Source organism: Grammomys surdaster, unplaced genomic scaffold (genome assembly GCF_004785775.1).
Source record: "Grammomys surdaster isolate TR1022 unplaced genomic scaffold, NIH_TR_1.0 165, whole genome shotgun sequence".
NCBI lineage: Eukaryota > Metazoa > Chordata > Mammalia > Rodentia > Muridae > Grammomys > Grammomys surdaster.
The window spans coordinates 16,671,992-16,693,904 of NW_021604613.1; the positions used below are offsets into that span (position 1 = coordinate 16,671,992).

General features: G+C 39.1%; 1 protein-coding gene and 1 pseudogene across 3 annotated transcripts in view; one reads left to right on the forward strand and one right to left on the reverse strand.

The window, feature by feature from the left end:
- Nucleotides 1-503: 503 nt before the first annotated feature.
- Nucleotides 504-21,913, reverse strand: part of Ndufs1 (NADH:ubiquinone oxidoreductase core subunit S1) — a 35,466-nt gene continuing 14,056 nt past the window's right edge. For 2 of the 3 annotated variants that reach the window (XM_028765560.1, XM_028765559.1), the window contains 11 exons: nucleotides 20,548-20,682; nucleotides 19,615-19,729; nucleotides 17,640-17,785; nucleotides 16,729-16,857; nucleotides 13,076-13,205; nucleotides 11,759-11,919; nucleotides 9,239-9,393; nucleotides 6,021-6,196; nucleotides 4,403-4,537; nucleotides 4,233-4,305; nucleotides 513-829 (listed from right to left, as the gene is read on the reverse strand). In XM_028765560.1, coding sequence (XP_028621393.1) covers nucleotides 738-829; nucleotides 4,233-4,305; nucleotides 4,403-4,537; nucleotides 6,021-6,196; nucleotides 9,239-9,393; nucleotides 11,759-11,919; nucleotides 13,076-13,205; nucleotides 16,729-16,857; nucleotides 17,640-17,785; nucleotides 19,615-19,729; nucleotides 20,548-20,682 — 1,447 coding nt within the window. In that variant the 3' untranslated portion in view covers nucleotides 513-737. Of the gene's footprint in view, nucleotides 830-4,232; nucleotides 4,306-4,402; nucleotides 4,538-6,020; nucleotides 6,197-9,238; nucleotides 9,394-11,758; nucleotides 11,920-13,075; nucleotides 13,206-16,728; nucleotides 16,858-17,639; nucleotides 17,786-19,614; nucleotides 19,730-20,547; nucleotides 20,683-21,913 lie in introns of all 3 variants that reach the window. The other variant, XM_028765561.1, reaches the window with a different exon arrangement.
- LOC114619688 lies at nucleotides 6,895-7,290 on the forward strand (annotated as a pseudogene).

The window sequence follows — 21,913 nt, forward strand, 5'->3', positions numbered from 1 at the left end:
TTTTTGAGACTTCCCTCTACCCTCACATTCCAGACAAGGCTTTCCTGTGTAGCCCTGGCTGTCCTGGAACTCACTCTGTAGACCAGACTGGCCTCAAACGCACAGGGATCCGCCTATCTCTGCCTCCTTAGTGCTGGGATTAAAAGGATATTCTACCACACCCATCTTGCGTCAGGGTCTTAACTCTGTAGCCCAGGCTGGCTAGATTTGTATGTGTAGAATTTGTAAAATTCAGTTTCCTCCTTCTACCATGTAGGTTCCAGGGCTCAAACTCAAGTTAGTTAGAGTTGACAGCAAGCACCTTTACCCATTTTGAGCCATCCTGCTGGCCCATAAATCTTCAACATAAATTTGAGACTGAATGGAAGACCTATGTTGTTTCCTTAAGCTTCAGAAGTTGAATTTTTAGCCTCACACATGCTTGGCAATTATTCTACCAATGAGCTATGTCCCTAGCCCTGAATGATCTATGAAAAAAAATTTTTCCATTTTAAAGATCAACGTTTTTAACATGAAAGAACAAATGATAGTTTTATTAAACTACTTAATGTTTGCACACAATTACATAAATTTTAACCTGCCAAGATTTTTGATAAGTGCAATACCATTTTCAAATAAGCATAGTATAACTTTAAATATTACATCATTCAGACTCATGTTGGAAAACATTAACTTATAAGGGATTACACCAACGTCCATTTACTGTTTACAGCAAAACAAGGTCCCTGGTACATGTCTTAGCATATGGATGGGTCCTCTACTGCCTGAGCACCCTCGGTGACAGCTTTGACACACTTGGCCATTGTCTGTGAGGCTCTGCTAATTGAATCTGAAAGAAATTAAGAACATGCATTTTGTTAATACAACTTTCTTTGTTGTTGTTTCTTTTTAATTTATTTATTTTATGTATGTGAGTACACTGTTGCTGTCTTCAGACACACCAGAAGAGGGCATCAGATCCCATTACAGTTGGTCGTGAGCCACCATGTGGTTGCTGGATCTCTGGAAGAGCAGTCAGTGCTCTTAACCTCTGAGCCATCTCTCCAGCCCTCTTTGTTGTTTTTGAAACAATGTCTGAGACTTCAGGCCAGACCAGAAGTCAGTAGTATGACAAGTTAGATTCAAACTTGGGGTGATTCTCATACCTCAGATTCCCAATTGTTGAGATTACAGGGAGGAGCCACTAATGGCAATTTTTTATTAATGTGACTTTAGAACACAAACTGAAAATTTTTAATGTACATATTCAAGAACAAAAGATTGTGAGGTTGTAATGCAACTGTAGGTAGTTATATATTTTGAGCAGAAACTTTTAAAAAAAATTTTATTTTATGCATATCAGTATACCACGTTGCTCTCTTCAGACACACCAGAAGCGGGCATCAGATCCCATTACAGATGGTTGTAAAGCCATCATGTAGTTGCTGGGAAGTGAACTCAGGACCTCTGGAAGAGCAGTCAGTGCTCTTAACCACTGAGCTGTCTCTCCAGCCCTGATCATAAGCTCTTTACTGGCTAAGTTTTCTAGTTAGGGTCTTACGTATCTTATGTCTAAGAAGCCAAGGATGACCTTGAACTTTGATCCATCTGCCTCCACCTCCTATTTACCACCACAACTTTCTGGTTATATGCTTTTAATCAATCTCAAGCAGTAGTTAAATAATCATATAAGATATGATACTAGATAACATGCCAATATGAAAAATTAAATGATAGGAAATTCTTAAAAATCTAAGAAAAAAAATAGAAGATAAACCGTCTGTTTATCAGCTCGATGTTATAGCTCATGCTCATAATCCTCCAGCACTTCAGAAGCTGAGGCAGGACTGCTGTGGACCTGAGGTCAGCCTGGGCTACAAGAGATGGAAGCATTTTGAAAACAAACAAACACAAATAAACAAACAAAACAAACCCACCAGAGGCTGGCAAGATGGTATGGCTGGTAAGGGCCAGATAAGATCAGTTTGATCTGTATCCCAATATAAAAGCTTGATGTACAGGCACACATTAGTATTCACAACCCTCTATAGGATGGGCACCAGGAACTAAGAGAATTATCTTGTAGCTTGGGTTAGCTAGCCTGGAATTCAAAACACCCAAGAGTGGTAGAGCTGTTCTGTATCTGTAGCATTCAGGAAGCTGAGGCAGAAGGTTGTTAAACTGGAGGCCATTGTGGGCTACATAAGAAAACCTTCTCTTAAAAAAAAAAAGAGCCAGACAATGAAAGGTGCCACATGCCTTTCTATGATCCCAGCACTAGAGAAGCAGAGGCAGGGAAATCTTTGAGTTTAAGGTCAGTCTGGTCTACAAAGTGAGTTCCAGGATAGCCAGGGCTTCATAGAGAAACCTTGTCTCAAAAAGAGGGAAAAAAAATTAAAAAGCTAAATTTTTTTGTATGTACTGCTTATTCAAGACAGGGTCTGACTACGTGGCAGAGTTTAGCTTTGAACTCCTTAATCTCCTGTCACCCAAGTACTGAGAGTGTAACCCTACCATGACCAGAAAAAACTGCCAATCTTTGAATACATGGAAATCTTCTTGCCTCCACCACTCAAAAGCCGGAAGTCACAGCAATGTTTCGTTGTGATTTTGTGCTTGGTTGTATATTGTACAATGATCCTAACTTGCATTTATTTTAAAAACTGCTTAGAAATGTATCATTGGTATGTGTGTGACGGGGTATGCACATGTCCAGTGTTTGTGTAGAGGTCAGAGGACAACTTTTGGGAGTTGGTTCTCTGCTTTTATGGGGTTGGGTTTACATGGCAAGCTCCTTTACATAATAAGCCATTCTGCTGGATCTGATCCTAATACTTCTATCATCTCACTGAAATAACCTGCTAGTATATGCTAACTTAAAGATGTATAAAACAGAGTCTGAGAGATAGCTCAAAAGTTAAGATCATTTGCTGCTCTTACCGAGGACTGGGATTAAGTTCCCAACACCTACATGGAGGCTTACAACTGTCTATAACTCTAGTCCTGGGGTATCCAAAACCCTCTTCTCGTTTTAGATACACAAATGGTACAGAGACACACATGAAGGCAAAACCTATACACATTTTTAAAAAGGTACAATTAAACATAATTTTAGGACTATGAGATGTAGTTCAGTTGGTAGAATGCTGCACTAGTATGCAGGAGGCCTGAGGCTGGGTCTCCAGTAGCATAAAAATTGTGGCTGTGCAGGCTTGTAGTCTCAGCACTTGCCAATGTGAGAAGGAAGATTACAAATTCAAGGTCATCCTCTGCTTTGACACAATGAGTTTAAGGTCACCTTAGCTACATGAAACCCAGTTTTAAAATAAACAAACAGGGGGGGGGGGGCGCTGGAGAGATGGCTCAGAGGTTAAGGGCACTGACTGCTCTTCCAGAGGTCCTGAGTTCAATTCTCAGCAACCACATGGTGGCTTACAACCATCTGTAATGGGATCTGATACCCTCTTCTGGTGTGTCTGAAGACAGTTATAGTGTACTCATATACATAAAATAAACAAAATCTTTAAAAAAAATAAAAAATAGAAAAACAAACAAATTTATGTTCCTATGTGCCTTTAGGTAAGAAATTATTTGCATATCAACTGTCTCATATCTTTATCAACTATTGTCAAAGCTATAGAAAATGAATGGTGGTCCACATTTCTTAAAAGCTTTCTAACAATTTACACCAGAAGCACCATTTAGTATATTAAAACATATTTAAATATTTTGAATATGCTATCAATAATTTTCAGAAAACATTGAGACTTTTTTTTAGTACTTTAAATTTCTATTCAGTGATTTTCCATATAATACTAAATATTTTATATTTAAAATCTGTTAAACCTTTTGGGTATTCAAACTTTGCTTCCATGTCAGAAACACACAACACTAGAGAACTAGGGGTATAATGCCCATGCTTTAACATGTACAAAATGAGCCTTGAGACCCAGATCTACCCACTAAATTACATTAGTTTTGATGCTTAACAATTTCAGATCAGAGGCTACTGAGGTGGTGGTGGCTCAGTGGATAAAGGTGTTTGTCATCAAGTTTAATGACTTGAGTTCGATTCCTACAAATTGTCCTGACCTCCACAGTCTTCATGGTGAGTGTATGCCTGCCCGTGCACAATGAAATAAATGTAAAAAATCAAGTTCTTTAGGTTAATAGCAAATACTGCCAACCAAAAAAAGGTATAAAGCTAAAGGAGGTCCTCTGATTCTCTGTGACTAGGTGACAGTCAAACTTACCTGTCATATAGAAGTCTTTTATAGTTAGCTGAGGTGGAACAAGTGGGTCAGCAAGAAGTTCCTGGTTTACTAGCTAGAAAAAAAGAGAGAGATCAGAATCATACTGAAAACCAGTACTATTGTGCCAAGATATATCGCATTAGGAAAACTGCACACAGGCAAGTTTTTACCTTGGCAAGCTCACTTGCTTGCTGAAAGTAATTAGTTTCTTCAACATCATCATATCGAACCAGATTAGGAGAGACCTCTTCTAGACGGTTCCTCACTTGATCCAGAGTGTCATATGGAAGAGTGATACCTGCAATCTACAACAGATCAGATCCACCATGACAAACAACTTTACTTAAAAATTTTCAGAACTGGGGCAGGCCAGGATGACTCAAGAAATCAGGCATCAAGCCTGAGGATCTGAGTCAATCGCTAGGACACACACAGTGCAGGGAGAGAACAGATTCCCTCAGAGCCCTTTAAACCTCCAAATATTGCTGCAACATGCACAGCCCACGACCCAATATAATAAATAATTGTTATTTAGCAGGCTGAGATGACCTGGGCCTTTATTCTTAGCACTTAGAAGACAGAGGCAGGCAGATCTCTGAATTTGAGGCCAGCTTGGTCTATAGAAAAAAGTTCTAGGGCTACAAAGAGAAACCTTGTCTTGAGGAAAAAATTCAGGCTTGGAGCTTAGGAGATACATCAGACTGTGCTCAATCTCCAGCATCAGAAAAGGTAACAAAGCAATTCATAATGGCAACTATGATGAAATAATACAGTAATACTAGAAAGAGAAGAGTCTCAGTATCTTTTAGGAGGCATTTTTTTTTTCCCTTTTCCTTTCTTTTTAAAAATTATTTGTGGCCAGGCAGTGGTGGCGCATGCCTTTAATCCCAGCACTTGGGAGGCAGAGGCAGGCGGATTTCTGAGTTCGAGGCCAGCCTGGTCTACAGAGTGAGTTCCACGATAGCCAGGGCTACACAGAGAAACCCTATCTCAGGAAAAAAAAATTATTTGTATATATGTTTTGTCTGTGTACATAATCATATACCATGTACATGCTTAATCTCAAAGAAGTCCAGAGAAGTGTGTCAAATCTCCTAAAATTGGAATTACAGATCATTGCGAGCCACCATGTGCGTGCTGGGAATTGAACCCAGGTCTTCTGGAAGAGCAGTCTGTCCTCTTAACTACTGAGTCATCTCTCCAATCCAGACAGATTTCTCAAGGAAGCATCACGTATGGAATATAGATGTCAAAAATTCTACTTTAAAGATGTCGCCATATTAATAATTTATCTGCAGTCTGTTGCTCTGTAGTAGAGAATACTTAGCAAGAATATGGTCCTGAGTTATAGAGATGATGCTAGGCTAACTATCAATGCTTGTAGCTTGTTGTTAATCTACAGTAAAAGTACCAACTTCAATTCTTCATTTTCTGAACACTTTATTTCCTACACAATCAGGTTATGCAAACCCTCCCTCATTTTAGAGAAAAGTTTCCTTGATTTTGAAAATCACTTTAAGCAGCTAACATGTCCATTACCCCTTAAGCAGCATCACTAATTAATGCCTTCATGAATGAAAATGTAGCTCAGCGGTAGAGCCCCTGCCTAGTAGCTGCTGAGGCCCTGGGTTCTGTCTCCAGCACTACAAGCTATATACAGGAATTTATTGAACTCAGGACTTCATGAATGCTAAGCAAGCCCTCTCCCAACTGAGCCACATCCCCAGCTGCTTAATGAATATTAAGGAACAAAAAAAAAACTTCAAAGAAATGCCTCAAAAATGATACCTCAGAGAGAGCTCTTATGATTTTCCAGTCTTCTCTTGCCAAGCCAGGAGGTGTCACTGCTACTTTGGTTTGTTGAGCTCGGCCCTCAGTATTGACATAGGTAGCAGACTTTTCTGTGTAAGCAGCCCCTGGGAGAATAACGTCAGCTATGGGAGCGCCAACATCACCATGATGTCCTGTGAGAGAAAAAAAGAGTCAATCTCATTTTAGTAAAAACCAGACTAATAAACCCAAAGTAGTGGTACACATATGTAATCACAGTGTGAGGGTCAAGGCAGGAGAACCTTGAGGTCAGTATGAGTTACAGTTAAGACCCTGTCTCAAAACCTACCACCACCATATCAACAATCCAACCCAACATACACTATTATATGTGAAGACAGTATACCTCTTGTTAATAGCCATTTTATTTTTATTTATCTTTTTATTTATTGATGACCTCATGCAAACTATGCAATTTACACTGAACTGCCTCTTTTTTTTTTTTTTTTTTGGACATGGGATTTCTTCATGTAGCCCTGGCTGTCCTGGAACTCACTCTAGACTTAGTCTCACTTTATAAACTATGAAAGTGGCTGGGCATGGTAGTGTATGCCTTTTCATAGAAACCCTGTCTTGACAAACCAAATGAGGGCAAAATCTATTAAGACAATATATTATACTAGCTGGATATGGTGGTGCATGCCTGTAATGTCATCACTCAGAAGGTAGGAGCAGGAGGATCAGAAGTTCAAGGTCATATTGGCTGCACAGTGACGTTTAAGGTCAGACTAGACTATAAGAGATTCTGCCTTTTTCCCCTGCCGCTGCCAATTTGCACGCAGGCGGAAGCTCGGGTACAGTCAAGATTTGGCGTTACCCATAATACACCGCCATGGCCGAGGAAGGCATAGCTGCTGGGGGTGTAATGGACGTCAACACTGCTCTACAAGAGGACCTGAAGACCGCCCTCATCCACGATGGCCTAGCACAAGGCATACTGAAGCTGCCAAAGCCTTAGATAAGCACCAAGCCCATCTCTGTGTGCTTGCATCCAACTGTGATGTATGTCAAGCTGGTGGAGGCATTTTGTGCCAAGCACCAAATTAACCTGATAAAGGTTGATGACAACAAGAAACTTGGGGAATGGGTGGGCCTCTGTAAAATCGATCACGGAAACCAACGGAAATCACGGAAAGTAGTTGGTTGCAGTTGTGTAGTGGTTAAAGACTATGGCAAAGACTCTCAGGCCAAGGATGTCATCAAGGACTACTTCAAATGCAAGAAATAAATAAAATTTTGGCTCATTAAAAAAAAAAAAAAAAAGGAGGGATTCTGCCTCAAGAGATAAAAAAAAAAGAGATAGTATACACATCAAACTGACTACCCTAGAAAGCACTAAAACAGGAGGTTAGTTCATCCATTTTTTTCCTGTATCAACTAACTATTTATTCTATTTATATGAGTACACTGTAACTGTCTTCAGACACACCAGAAGAGAGCATCAGATCCCATTACAGATGGTTGTGAGCCACCATGTGGTTGCTAGTAATTGAACTCAGGACCTCTGGAAGAGTAGTCAGTGCTCTTAACCACTGAGCCATCTCTCCACACCCATGACTTTATTTTAAAAAATTATTTTATGTGCATGTCTGTTTGCCTGCATGTATGTTTGTGCACCACATATGTGCTGGTGCCCACAGAGGCCAGAAGAAATCGCTAGATCCCCTGGATCTGAAATTATAGAAGATTGTGAGCTACCATGTAGATGCTGAGATTCAAACCTGGGTCCTATGAAAGACTATTAAGTGTTCCTAACTGTTGTGCCATTTCTCTAGTTCTTGTATAACAATTTTAATGGCAATAAAACATCTATTATAAATTAACTATATCCATGTATACAATAAAATGAAAGCTTGTGCTGCAGTTTTAATTATCCAGGAATATATAATGTACTATTTACTCTAGGGAAACTGAATTACATTTACAGGAGGGAGTTCAAAAGAATGGATCAAATACAAAAGTCAGAGTGTTATGTTACCTGTAACCAACTTATTCCTTAGTCTTTTGACTAAAGTCTAGTATAACATAACTTACTTATGACAGACACGGTGTACACCTAGAATCCTCAGGACAAGGAAGCAGAACATGAGGCTCATGAGTTCAGGTCCAGCCTAGGCTACATACTAAGATCTTTCTCTCAACAAAGCTTAGGTGGGGAGTCCTTGCCAAGCATGAAAACACACATGCACAAGCCCTACACAAAGCCAGGAACATGGTGGTGGCACATGTTTTTAATCCCAGCATTTAGGAAGCAAGAGTGGGAGGCAGAAACAGGAGAATCTCTGAGCTCAGGCCAGCTGGTCTACAGAGCAATTTCCTGAACAGCCCAAGCTACACAGACAAACCATGTCTAGAAAAACAAAAACAAAAACAAAAAACAAAAAACAAAAAAAAAGAAACAAAAAAAAAACAAGCCTCTATATAAGGAACAGCAACAAAAACATGTCCTGTCCTATAATTCAGGATCCAAGTGATTACATTTTACAGTTTAGTCAGACATGATGACACATGCCTATAATCAGAGTACGTAGAAGGTGGAGGCAGGAGGATCAGGAGTTCAAGGTCATCCTTAGCTATGTATTCAACTAGCACTCAACCTGAGCTCCATGAGATCTTGCTTCAAATACAAATTACAAAGCCTATCTTGCAGGATTCAGGTTCTTCTAACAACAGCATCATCACTGTTGGCACCCTCATAATAACACTTTCCTGAGTCATCATGCTGAGTATTCTGACAGAGGCTCAGCTTGTTCTGGTTGGCCTCAAACCCGTATTCCTCCTACCTCAGCTTCCTGAGGACAGGACTCACAAGTGTGCATCAGACTCCCCACTGGGAAGGTGACTACTGTTCACCTATGATAGATTTTAACAACTGCCTCAAACCCCTGTCTTCCTGACTCATCCTCATCCTTATCCTGGGCTAGGATCACAGGTATATACTACTCCTCTGGTTAACAAACAGATTTTGTTTTGATTTTTAAAATAAGGTTTATTATTTAAAAATTGCAAATAAAAAAAAGTCACATATTCAAGTTGCAGACCCAAAATATATACACTTCAATGAACTTCTATACAGTCAGAACAGTTATTCAAAACAGAAGCTGAGTGTATCAAATAGCTTTTAGTATACAACATATATGATTCTGTTTTGTCTCTAGTGCCAAAGTGCTACTTACCTTGATAAACAATGAAACAATCCTTTGGCAAGTCCTGTCGTGTAATACAACCTCCATCTGCTCCCAGAAGAAACAGCACTTTGGGAGGGTTCTTCCTAACTGCTTCTACCCCAGGTTTATAGCCAAGGTCCAAAGCAGCTACCTGGCTTGCAATCCTGTAAAAACAATGATGAATTTTCAAATACATCCAGCATTTAAGTATAAGCAATTTGAGTAATTACATAGGAATAATTTGTAGCTTCTTTTATATTCAACTCTTACCACTGAAATATAAGATGCATAGCATAGTGGATCTTTTTCTTTTTGAGACAGGGTTTCTTTGTACAGCCCTGGCTGTCCTAGAACTCACTTTGTAGACCAGGCTGGCTTCAAACTCACAGAGATCCTCCTGCTTCCTGAGGACTGGAATTAAAGTCATGAGCTACCATGCTTGGCTTTCTCTTTCTTTTCCTGTGGTTTTGAAGACTGAACTAGACCCTTATGGGTGTGAGGCAAGCACTGTAACAGTGAGCTACTTCTCCTCCTCCTCCTCCTCCTCCTGAGACTGTTTTTCATGAATTAATAAGCAATGAAGTAATTACAAAAACCAACTGTAAATAGCTTAAATTCACAGTAAGACATAAAACTTACAGTAAATCAAACATATGTTTTAGAACAAAGCCACAGGGAGCTAGGTATGGTAGCATACTACCATAATCCCAGAAAAGGCAGGAGGACCATCAGTGTGATGTTCGGGCTGAGGCCAGTCTGAGCTACTTAGTGCATTCAAAGTAAGTCATGATATATAGCAAGATCCTATCTTTAAAAAGGAAAAAAAAAAGGAAAAGGGGGGGACTGAAGAGATGGCTCAGTGGTTAAGAGCACTGAGTGCTCTTCCAGAGGTCCTGAGTTTAATTCCCAGCAACCACATGGTGGCTGGCAACCATCTGTAATAGAATCTGATGCCTTTTTCTGGTGTGTCTGAAAACAGCTACAGTGTACTCGTATATACAAAATATATCTTAAAAAAATGTAAAAGGGAAAAATTAAAAACTATTGTTAAGACAATAATTCATGGAGGAAATGATACTGGTAACTTCAGGCTATATAAGAGTCAGAGCTAGGAGAAAGGCTGCAGACATAAGGTCAACTAGCAGAGCAACATAGCAAGTTCAAAGCTTTCCAAAGACTGAGGAAGAACCTGCCTCAAAAATCCCAAAAAAACAAAACAATAAAACAACAACAACAAAAAAAAAAAAGAAAGAAAGAAAGAAAGGAAGGAAGGAAGGAAGGAAGGAGGGAGGGAGGAAGGGAGGGAGGTAACGAGAGAGAGACAGAAAGAGACAGAGAGAGGAGAGGAGGGAGGAATGAAAACCTCTCAGGGAAAACCATTACTATATAGACTAGAGTATACCCTTATGGAATTGCTTCCCACAACTGTTACATGTTACAGTAAAGATAATCTAAGGAAGATGCTCAAAATAACAACCCTCCTAAAACTAGCAGAAACATGCAAAACAGCTCTTAAAATATCTGCCTTAACCCAGCCATTCTACTTTCATAACCTAAGGACAAAGTAATCTAAAGTTCAGTTATCTGGGTTATCACTGCTTACTTTCTTAGCTTAATTTTGGAGCTAAGAATGAATACCAGAGTCTTGCACCTGGATAGGTATGTACTTCACACCACAAAGCTGCACCCCAGTTACTCACAGAATTATTTTAAAGTCATCAAAAACTACCATCAACGTACATGTTAAAAAAATGAAACATTATAAATTATTATAGTAAATAACTACTGTCTTTTGGTTTTTCTTTTTCTTATTGGTTTTTATTCATTTGTCCTGATTTTCAAATTTTGCTTCAGTTTTTTTGATTTTTGAGAGAAAGAAAATAAAGTTGGGTGAACAGAGAGAGAACTTGTAGGGTAGGGTGAGGGAAGATAGTAACTACCTCATTTTCACACTTTGTTCCCTTTTCAGTTTTCCTAAGATAAATTAGCATAATTGGAATGTTTACAAAAAAATCTCTTTAGCTAAATTCCCATTTAACCGAAGTCAGGGAACACACTGTAATTTTTAAATTGAGGACAAAAAATATGATACATATTTTTTAATACAAAGTATCACATATCCCAAGCTGATCTCAACCTCACTGTGCAGTGGAAAATGACTTGAACTTCTGATCCCCCTGCCTCTACCCCAGCTGGAACTATGTCCAGTTTTATGTGGTACTGGGGAACGAATCCAGGACTTCATGCATGCCAGGAAAATCTCTAGGAAACAAGTCTAAATTACCTTTTGATTACCATACAAATAAATAAGCGCCATTTTGCTCACTGTCCACTCTGCCCTCATCTTTCCCGCTTCATACATTTTTCTGTTACTTACTAACTTGCATTCTTCTTAAAACATTTTACATATCATGTCTGCAATGGGAAGAATGTTTCTAAATGCTATCTGTACATATAAACATGACAAGTCAAGAACGAACACACACACACACATCACTTGAATTTTCTAGTACATAAACAGTAACAAACCTATGCAGAATATTCATAACTTTCCACTCTGCAACAACACTGTTTGTCACCCGAATCTTTTGTACAATGTTGGATACAGTTGCAAGAATTGCTGCTCCATCATCTCTCTGGAGTGCAGAACTGCCTAAAACCACCATTGGCTTTTTAGCTTCCTTTAAGACCTATTTAAAAAAACAAAACAAAACTTAATCTTAAAGCACTGCATGATATTTGCATCTACTGACATGCAAGTTTGGGAATCTAACATGAAGAATCATTAATTCATTTAACAGCATCTTAATTAATAAAAACATCTTGCAAATGTTACTGTGAAAAAGCTTAATATCACATAAAACAGATTTTATACAAGTAAGCATTGGGGATGAATATCCTAGCCAAGTATTCTTTGGTTGGAATAAGTATGGGCAGGTCTCACACAACAGGAAATGTCCCTAGAGATACTCAAATGCTACTGAAGATCCAGGTGTGGTGATACATGCCTGTAATCCTAGCACATGGAAAGAGTAAATGATTAGGTTTCATGCCAGCCTGATCTACATAATGATGTCCAAACCATCCAGGGCTACATAGCAAGACACCATCTCCAAACAAACAAAAAATAAAAAATTTAAAACATGACAAAAAAATTGTGTTGAAGTGTCATCGCCTACTACTTCCTATATTCAGAGACCCAGAGAGAAGAGAAAGCAGGGAGAGCAACAGAGTGTTCCTAAAGTAGTAAGGAATTTGCTTTATGACACAGTAAGGGAGTGAGTCTCAAGTACATAGCAAACTACAGGCTCGGTGGAAGACTGGTAAGTAAAAGTGAACAACAAACAGCTCACACACTCGCATAAAACAATAAATTAAAAGAGCTGGAGAGACGGCTTAGAAGGTCTTGTAGAGCAGTTCCATTCCCTGAACCCACATGGCAGCTCACAACCATCCATTATCTCTAATTCCAGGGTACACAATGCCCTCTTCTGACTGCTACAGACATCAGGACTGGCAAGTGATAGTTATATATGCAGGCAGGCAAAAAACCTCATACATACAAAATAAAAATAAATAAATCTAAAAGAAAGAATAATAATTAAAAAATGGAGCTGCAGAGGTGGCTCAGCAGTTAAGAACACTGGCTGCTTTTCCAGAGGACCTGGGGTCAATTCCTAGCACCCACATGGCAGCTCACAACTGTCTTTTTAACTCTAGTTCCAGAGGATCTCACACAGACAGACACACAGGCAGAACACCGATGCACATAAAAATAAATAAATCTTTAAAGTAATAGTAACAGTTAAAAACCATCAACAGAAGATACATATAACTTAAAAGCACCTTGCAGAATGAATTCCTCCCTGAGGCAATGTCTTGAAGAACTTTAGGAGAGTCTCCTAGATGCTCGTATCTGTAAGTGAGGTCCACTGGACTACCTATGAGGGCCACTTTTAAGTCATTATGAAGCCAGCTGAAACAAAAACAATTTTAGAGCCAAATAAGTTAAGCATAGCCTTTGGTTTCAACAATTCTAAGTCCTACCTCTATTTATAATCACAAAATGTCAAAAGCATTCACAGACTATTTAATCGTATTTATTCATGTATTTATTTTATTTTTATGAGTACACTGTAGCTGTCTTCAGACACACCAGAAGTTGGTGTTGGATCCCATTACAGATGGTTGTGAGCCAACATGTGGTTGCTGGGAGTTGAACTCAGGACCTCTGGAAGAGCAGTCAGTGCTCTTAACCGCTGAGCCATGTCTCCAGCCCCAGACTATTTAATCTTAACACATATAATTTAATGTATACCTTTCAAAATAAGAGTGTTGTGAAAATATATAAATAATTCAGGGAATAAATTTGTTGTGTGGCAATCCTAAGTACAAGTCTAATGTAAACAAAATCTATTTTAGAATAACTGACCTGTAGTCTCAAATATCCACAAAAATAAACTGTCATTTATTTATTTATTCTTTATAGCAGAGTACTATGGAGCTACCTCCTTCAAAATTATTGGAGATTTTGGTTTTTTGAGACAGGGTTTCTCTGTGTAGTCCTGGCTGTCCTGGAACTCACTCTGTAGACCAGGCTGGCCTTGAACTCAGAGATCTGCCTGCCTCTAGAGTGCTGGAATTAAAAGTGTGCACTACTACCACACTCTATCCTTCAAAACTACTTGTGAGAGTGGTAACTGTTATTCTGAAGCAGTGCTAGTTTTATCTGTCATCCTGAAGTGGTAACTCCCTTTTACTCCCAACCAATAATAATTTAGATAGATAATACAGCTGCCCTATTGGAAATGTCTACAATACAAATGAAAAAGACCGTAGATGTGGGAAGTGTTCTACAAAATAACTAGCCTGTGCTCCATAAAAAAAGTAAATGGGGGTAGGAGTGTGTACATCTTTAGGACCAACCAAAGACCTTGGATAAGGGAGGCTCCAGGGAGTCTATGGAGTGACGCTAGCTGAGACTCCTAGCAGCGGGGGATATGAAGCATGAAGTAGCCCCCTCCTGTGGCCAGGCAGGAACCCCAGGGAAGTGAAAAGAATACCTACCTATCCACAAAAATTTCTACCCAAACTTTATCCCATCTACAAGAAATGCAGAGAAGGGGCTGGAGAGATGGCTCAGTGGTTAAGAGCACTGATTCCAGAGTCCTGAGTTCAATTTCCAGCAACCACTTGGTGGCTCACAACCATCTATGATGAGATTTGGTGTTCCCTTCTGGTGTATAGGCATAAATACAGACAGAATATTGTATATATAATAGATAAATCTTTTTTCATAATAAATAAATCTTAAAGAAAAAATTAAGATTGTTTCCTGAGTTTAAAAAGTAGGTAGCCAGTTGGGTTTTTTTTTGTTTGTTTGTTTTTTTTAAAAAAAAAAGAAAGAAAGAAAAGAATTTCAGAAAAATGGGATGAAGGAGAGACTGAGGGAATGGCTAACCAATTACCAGCCCAACTTGAGACCCATCTCATGGGCAAGCACCAATCACTGACACTCTGATACTCTGTTATGCAGACAGGAGCATGTTGTCCTCTGAGAGGCTCCACTCAGCAGCTGACACAGACAGATGCAGACATCCACAGCCAAATACTAGATGGAGCTTGGGGACTCTTATGGAAGAACTGGAGGAATGATTTGGCCAGGGATGGAATTGGAACTTCCCACAGGAAAACCAGCAGAGTCAACTGACCTGGACCCTTGGCACTCTCAGAGTCTAAACCACCAACCAAATAACGTACACAGGCTAGACCTGGGCATTCTGACTCATATGTAGCAGATGTGCAGTTTGGCCTTCATGTGGGTCCTGAACAACTGGGACAGGAGCTATCCCAAAAGCTGTTGTCTGTACCTGGGGTATGTTCTATTAGCTGGGTGCCTTGTCAGGCCTCAGTGAGAGAGGAACTGCCTAGCCCCGCAGACTTGAAGTGTCAGGAAAGGGGGTAGGAGAGGAGGGGGAGGGAGGATACCCATGCGAGCCCCCACCCACTCAGAGGAGAAGGGGAGGGGAGTATGGAAGGATTGTGGGAGGGGGTTATTGGGAGGGAGCAGTGAGCAGGATGTAAAGTAAGTAAAAAAAAAAAAAGTAAAATTAAATTAAAAAAAAAAAAAGTAAAAACCGAGCCTGAAATGTAGTGACATTAACTGCAATGTGACTGCAGATAGATGCTGGACAAGAACAAAACTGTTATAAAAGATGGAGTAAGGATACAACTCAGTTGGTAGGTGCTTACGTCGTATGCAAGAAAAGCTCTGAATTTAATCCCTAGTACCAAAAACCAAACAAAAAACAGACGGTGGGACTGGCAAGACTGCTCTGCAGGTTAAGGCACTTGCCTGACAAGCTCAGTTCCATTCCTGACACTCAAAGGTAGAAGGAGGGAACCAGCTCCTAAAAGCTGTCCTCTGATTACCAGATGTACACTGTACTATAGCATGCTCATGCACACATACATACATAAAATAAAGTTTAAACCAACAAACATGTCCATAATTCATGAAGAGAGGTGGAAGCTGAAGGACCAGTTTCAAAGTTCAAGGGCAGTGGTGACTATATCATAAGATCTTGTTTTTAAAAGTACAGGACAGCCGGGCGGTGGTGGCGCACGCCTTTAATCCCAGCACTTGGGAGGCAGAGGCAGGCTGGTTTCTGAGTTCGAGGCCAGCCTGGTCTACAGAGTGAGTTCCAGGACAGCCCGGGCTACACAGAGAAACCCTGTCTCGAAAAACCAAAAACAAAAAAAACAAAAAAAACAAAAAAAAACAAAAAACAAACAAAAAAGTACAGGACAAGGTATCGTAGCCTAAAATGCCTATAATGCCAGCACCGGAGATAAACGCAGGAAGATCAGGAGCTCAAGGTTTACTCTGACTATGTAGTGAGCTAGAGACTAGCCTGGGTCACATAAGACCCTCACTCACTAACAAGGAAGCCAAGTGGGGTGGTACATATCTTTAATTTCAGCATTCAAGAGGCAGAGGCAGGCTGATCTCTTGTCAATTCTAGACCAGCCTGGTCTACACAGTGAGTTTCAGGCCAGCCAGGGCTATGTAATGAGAACAATTCAAATACAATACAATACAATACACTAAAAATATAAACAAGCTGGGCGGTGGTGGCGCACGCCATTAATCCCAGCACTTGGGAGGTAGAGGCAGTCAGATTTCTGAGTTTGAGAGTTCGAGGCTACCTGGTCTACAGAGTGAGTTCCAGGACAGCCAGGGCTACACAGAGAAACCCTGTCTTGAAAACAACAACAACAACAACAACAACAAAAAAGGTATACACACACACACACACATCACATTGAAACAGAGAGGTAGGGGTAGGGTAGAATGAATCTGTTAGGAATTTTCCTCTCCTCTAGTATCACTACAACTAGCACTTTTTAGGAATTACTTGAAATATCACTACCATATATAAAACAAAAACAATCACATATTTTTAAGGTCTTATTAAATAGGGATTAAATTAAATTACCTTTTTCTAATTCTAGCATTAAACAGCGGTGCCTCAAAACGTGGATTTGTACCAACTAGAAGAACAACATCTGCTTCTTCCACTCCGGCAATTGTGGTATTGAGAAGATAATTGGATCGTAAATCTGTGCTAAAAATATAAAATATAACTCAAGTTTAAGAAGAAAAACAAACAATAACATAAAACCCTACAAGTAAACTTAATACATGCTATAATACATACAATAAAGTTAATACGTACAAGAGTCCAGACTAGTATCTGATCGTAAGTCCCAGTGCACTCTCACGCACAAGTGTGTCTAACTGTTGCCCCGTTTACTGCACAAGTTAGCCTTGAACTTGAGCAGTCATCCTCTCAGCTACCACACTTGAGATTACCACATACACCACGATGCCAGGCAGGTGTGTCCAAATGAAACTAAACTTACAACATGCATTAAGGACTATATTCTTCTGTAAGTATTTTGGTTTCGTTTATTGAAGTCTTTTATTAACATGTATTAATTACACATGATGGGTTAGAATCTCACTTTCATCTGTGTATAATTTGATCATGTTCACCTCTCATTTACCCTTGGATCTCCCCTTTCACCCCTGTTAACCTACCTCTGCTCAGGCTCTTTCTACTTTCATGCTATTTGGTTTGATTTAGATGTGAAAGTGCACTGGTATATTAGAGAACCCAGTGTGTCAAGAAATGGAACAGTGATGTTACAGATGTGGCTGTTTTCTGTAACTAAGGAAAACAATAGCTGAGAACAGTAGCACTCATCTTCAACCCAAGTACTTAGGAGGTAAAGACAGAAAGATCTTCTGCTACACAGAACTCAAGGCCAGCCTGGGCTACATGAGACTCAAAAATCAAAATGAAATCCAAAACAGCAGCCTGGAACACAGCTTAGTGTTTCTCACCCAGCTCCTTCAGTGGGGAAGATCTCTTCTGTGCATAAATTGTCAGAGTCAACTTTATTAAGCAAATCTTTCAGAGCTACTAAGGCTTCAGCATCCACCAAGCCACCTGCAATCGCTGCCACAGCCTTGCCTTCAAAACTCTGTAACTGGAAACACAGAAAAGGGCATCACTAAGACACCTACAGTCAGCAAAGTCCATGATTGTTCAGAAAATATAACAAGTCATTCTCAAGTACCAAGAATACCAGGATGCATAGGCATCTTTCCTGGATTAGTATAGCTACCACTCCACATCAAAGAAGCTTTTAACAGCAAATGGAAAGAAAAATCACACTGAAAACAAGGCAGAGATCAACAAATTGTGGGGACCCCAGCCACAACAGACACATCTATCTATACCATGGCTCTTGCATATAGCTCAAGGAAAACTATGGAAAAGACAGAAAGATTCTAAGAGCCAGAGAACCAGAAGTCTGCTGTGAAACAGTATCTCTTAGAAGGCTGCATAAACAAGGTCAGAATATCAATAGCAACCGGCATTTTAACATGGAAAGGAAAAAATTTCACAGGGTCTCACCTGAATTACAGACAACTTGACTGCTGGGAGAAAAAGAATTAGCTTTTCTCAGGAATGAACCCCCTTATAGTTGTCCAGTACAAAGCAGTCAGCCTTGAAATCATATATACACAAACAACAAAAAATGGACTCAGTAGGTTCTATTTGTATTTGTGTGTGAACACAAATATATATATAACATATATACATAAAACAAAAATATAAATATAAAATAAAAATATATTCATTTTTTAATGAAAAAGTTATTTTCAATTAAAAAAAAGAGATGCTATCAATTTGAGACTGTGAGGGAATGAGAGGGATTCAGGGATGGGTAACTAGGAGGGCCTGGAGGAAGAAGTGATTCAATTCTATTTCAATTTAAAAATGAAAAAATATATATAAAACATGAATTTAAAAAGACACTGTTGCCAGGCAGTGGTGGCACACGCCTTTAACCCCAGCACTTGAGAGGCAAAGGCAGGCAGATTTTTGAGTTCGAGGCCAGCCTGGTCTACAGAGTGAGTTCCAGGACAGCCAGGGCTGCACAGAGAAACCCTGTCTTGAAAAACAAAAAACAAAAAACAAAAAACAAAAAACAAAAAACAAAAAACAAAACAAACAAACAAAAAAAAAACAAAAAAAAAATTGTTGTCAAAAATATTAGCAAGTAACAAACTTTTAACCTTTTCTTTTTCTGGTGAATTAATTAGCATATGATTATTGAAATAACTTATGTGTTCTCAAATACTCATACAATCAAGAAATTTAATATATTTTGGGTTTGAATGCAATGAGTCACTTAATTATATTTCTTTCTAATAAATTGATTCCTAGTAGATTATAAGCTTTATATGCTTTTCTTGACAAACTCTTTATTTTTAAATTAATTAATTTATTTTATGTCTGTGAGTACACTGTAGCTGTCTTCAGAAACACCAGAAGAGGGCATCAGATCCCATTACAGATGCTTGTGAACCACATGGTGGCTTACCACCATCTATAATGGAATCTGATGCCCTCTTCTTGTCATTCAGGCATACCTGCAAATAAAGCACTCATATACATAAATAAATTTTTTAAATGTCAAATAAAGACAAATTATAATCTTGGCAAGAAAGAAGAAAATAATGGGTGTAGTGGCACATGCCTTTAATCCCAGCATTCAGAGGCAGATCTCTGTGAGTTTAAGGCCAGCCTGGTTTACATGGCGAGTTCTAGGTCAGCCAGGACTACACAGACAAATCCTGTCTAAAACAAACAAACAAACAAACAAACAAACAAACCAAAAAAAGGAAAAGAGAGAGAGAGAGAGAGAGAGAGAGAGAGAGAGAGAGAGAGAGAAAGAGATGCCTTCTCTTCATGGCAAAGTTGTTTTGTGAAAACTACACACTGTTTAATCTACATTTCAATTTTTACCATTCCAGCTACACGAGAGAGTGCATCTTCCCAGGAGGTATAAGTTAAAAGCCCTTTTTCATTTCTGACCATTGGTTCAGTAAGTCTTTGACGTTTTAGTCCATCATAGGCAAATCTAGACAAAAGAAATCATACATTATATAGAATATTGCTAAGGAGCAACTATAATTTTCAAGTTTAAAAACTGTAACAAATGTTATTTAAATAGAAGATTACTTAAAGTGTCAAAATTATAAGTACCTAACACGGGGATGGTGGCAATAGATAGATCTGCCTTACCATATAATTCTACTACTACTCAGGAGGCAGAGGCAGGAGGATTTCTGAATTTAAGGCTAGCCTAGTCTACAGAGTGAGTTCCAGGACAGCCAGACCTACACAGGAAGATGTTGTCTTGAAAAAAAAAAACAAATCTTCCCTTTTTTCTCCAAGTACTGGAGATAAAAACCAGGGCCTGGAATATAGCAGGCAAATACTACAGCTCAGCTACATGTCCAGCCCCTTTGCATTTTTATTCTGAGACAATGTCTAAGTCTCCCAGGTTGTTCGTAAATCTCAGATCCTCCTGTTTCAGCCTCTAAGTAGCTTAGATCATAAGCTTGTGCCACTATGCCCGACATTTATAACTACTCAAATTGATTTTTTTTCTCATTCTCTATAAAAACTCAGATTTTTCAATAGTTTATATCACTTTGCAACATAAAAATGTCCATTAAAAATGACCATGAGGGCTGGAGAGATGCTTAGTGGTTAAGAGCACTTGTTCTTGCAGAAGAAACGAGTTCAATTCCTAGCGCCCACATGTCGGCTCACAACCGTCCATAACACTGTAGTAGACACAGATATCTATAAAAGCAAAACATTCATATACATAAATCTCAAAAAATGACCATAGATTTTTTAAATCAATTGCAAAAAAATTAAAGACAACACCTGGTTTTATCAGAGATCCATTCTTCATTAATATCTTCATGCATTCTTGGCAAAATCCTCATTACCTCTCCAGTTCTTGTGCTAACCACAATGTTACTTCCCACTGCATCCATTACATCAATGGACTCTGTCTTTCTGAAAAAATAAACATACATTTAGTATGATGATTCTGAGAGTAAGAAGAGTTTCTGTTACTTAGTTACTTCCATAGCAATTTTTCTTTTTTGGTATTTTGAGGTAAGTCTCATAAGCCCATGTTTGTCTCAAACCCTCTAGGAAACAAGTGACTTTGAAGAGATCCTCCAGCTTCTGTGTCCCAAGTGTTGGGATTACAAATACTAGCAGATTTATCTCTCCTTCTAGATCTCTAAAAATAGTGGAACTCAGAACAGCAATAAATATAAGCACCTCCATATTTTAATGACATTACTCGACAGGTCAATTAGAAGAGAATACAATTAATTAGTCCCGGGCTACTGGTAGTCAGATACTGACAAATCAACCATTCCAGAAAGCAGAAACAAAGCCTAACAAAACTGACAAAAATAAAAATAAAAATTCTCCCAAATACCATTTTATCACTTATACACTAAAATGTAAGAATCTTTAATGCATTATAAACTATTCTGTGGGGCTGGAGAGATGGCTCAGTGGTTAAGAGCACTGACTGCACTTCCAGAGGTCCTGAGTTCAAATCCCAGCAACCACATGGTGGCTCACAACCATCTGTAATGAGATCTGATGCCCTTTTCTGGTGTGTCTGAAGACAGCTACAGTGTATTCATATATAAATAAATAAATCTTAAAAAAAAAAAAAAAAAAAAATAAACTATTCTGTGAGGCAGGAGAGATGGTTTAGCGGCTAAGAACAATTGCTACTCCTACAGAGAATTTGCGTTTGGTTCCCAGCACCCACATGGTGGCTCACCACTATCCAACTCTGATTTCAAAGGATTCAATGCCCTCTTTTGGCTTCTTCGGGCACCTGCATACACATAGAGTTTATACATAACTTAGACATATATAATAAAGTAAATCTAAACAACTGTTTTGTAGGGCTGGAGAGATGGTTTAGAAGATAAAGTGCAAGCATGAAGATCAGAATTCAGATTCCTAGCACCCATGTAAAAGTCAGGAGTACATGGCAGTCTAGCATTCTAGAGGCAGAGAAAGGGGTTGAGAGTGGAGGATGCAGGGTTAGGTAAGGGGACCTATGCTGGGTAGTCAGAGTATGAGATAGCAATTGGCAAGCTTCAGGCTCAGCAGGAATGGAGTCGAGTCAACTGAGTGAAGGGAGAGTCAGGAAGACACCTGATATCAACATCTGGTCTCCACACATATGCACATACACAAACACACCTGACTA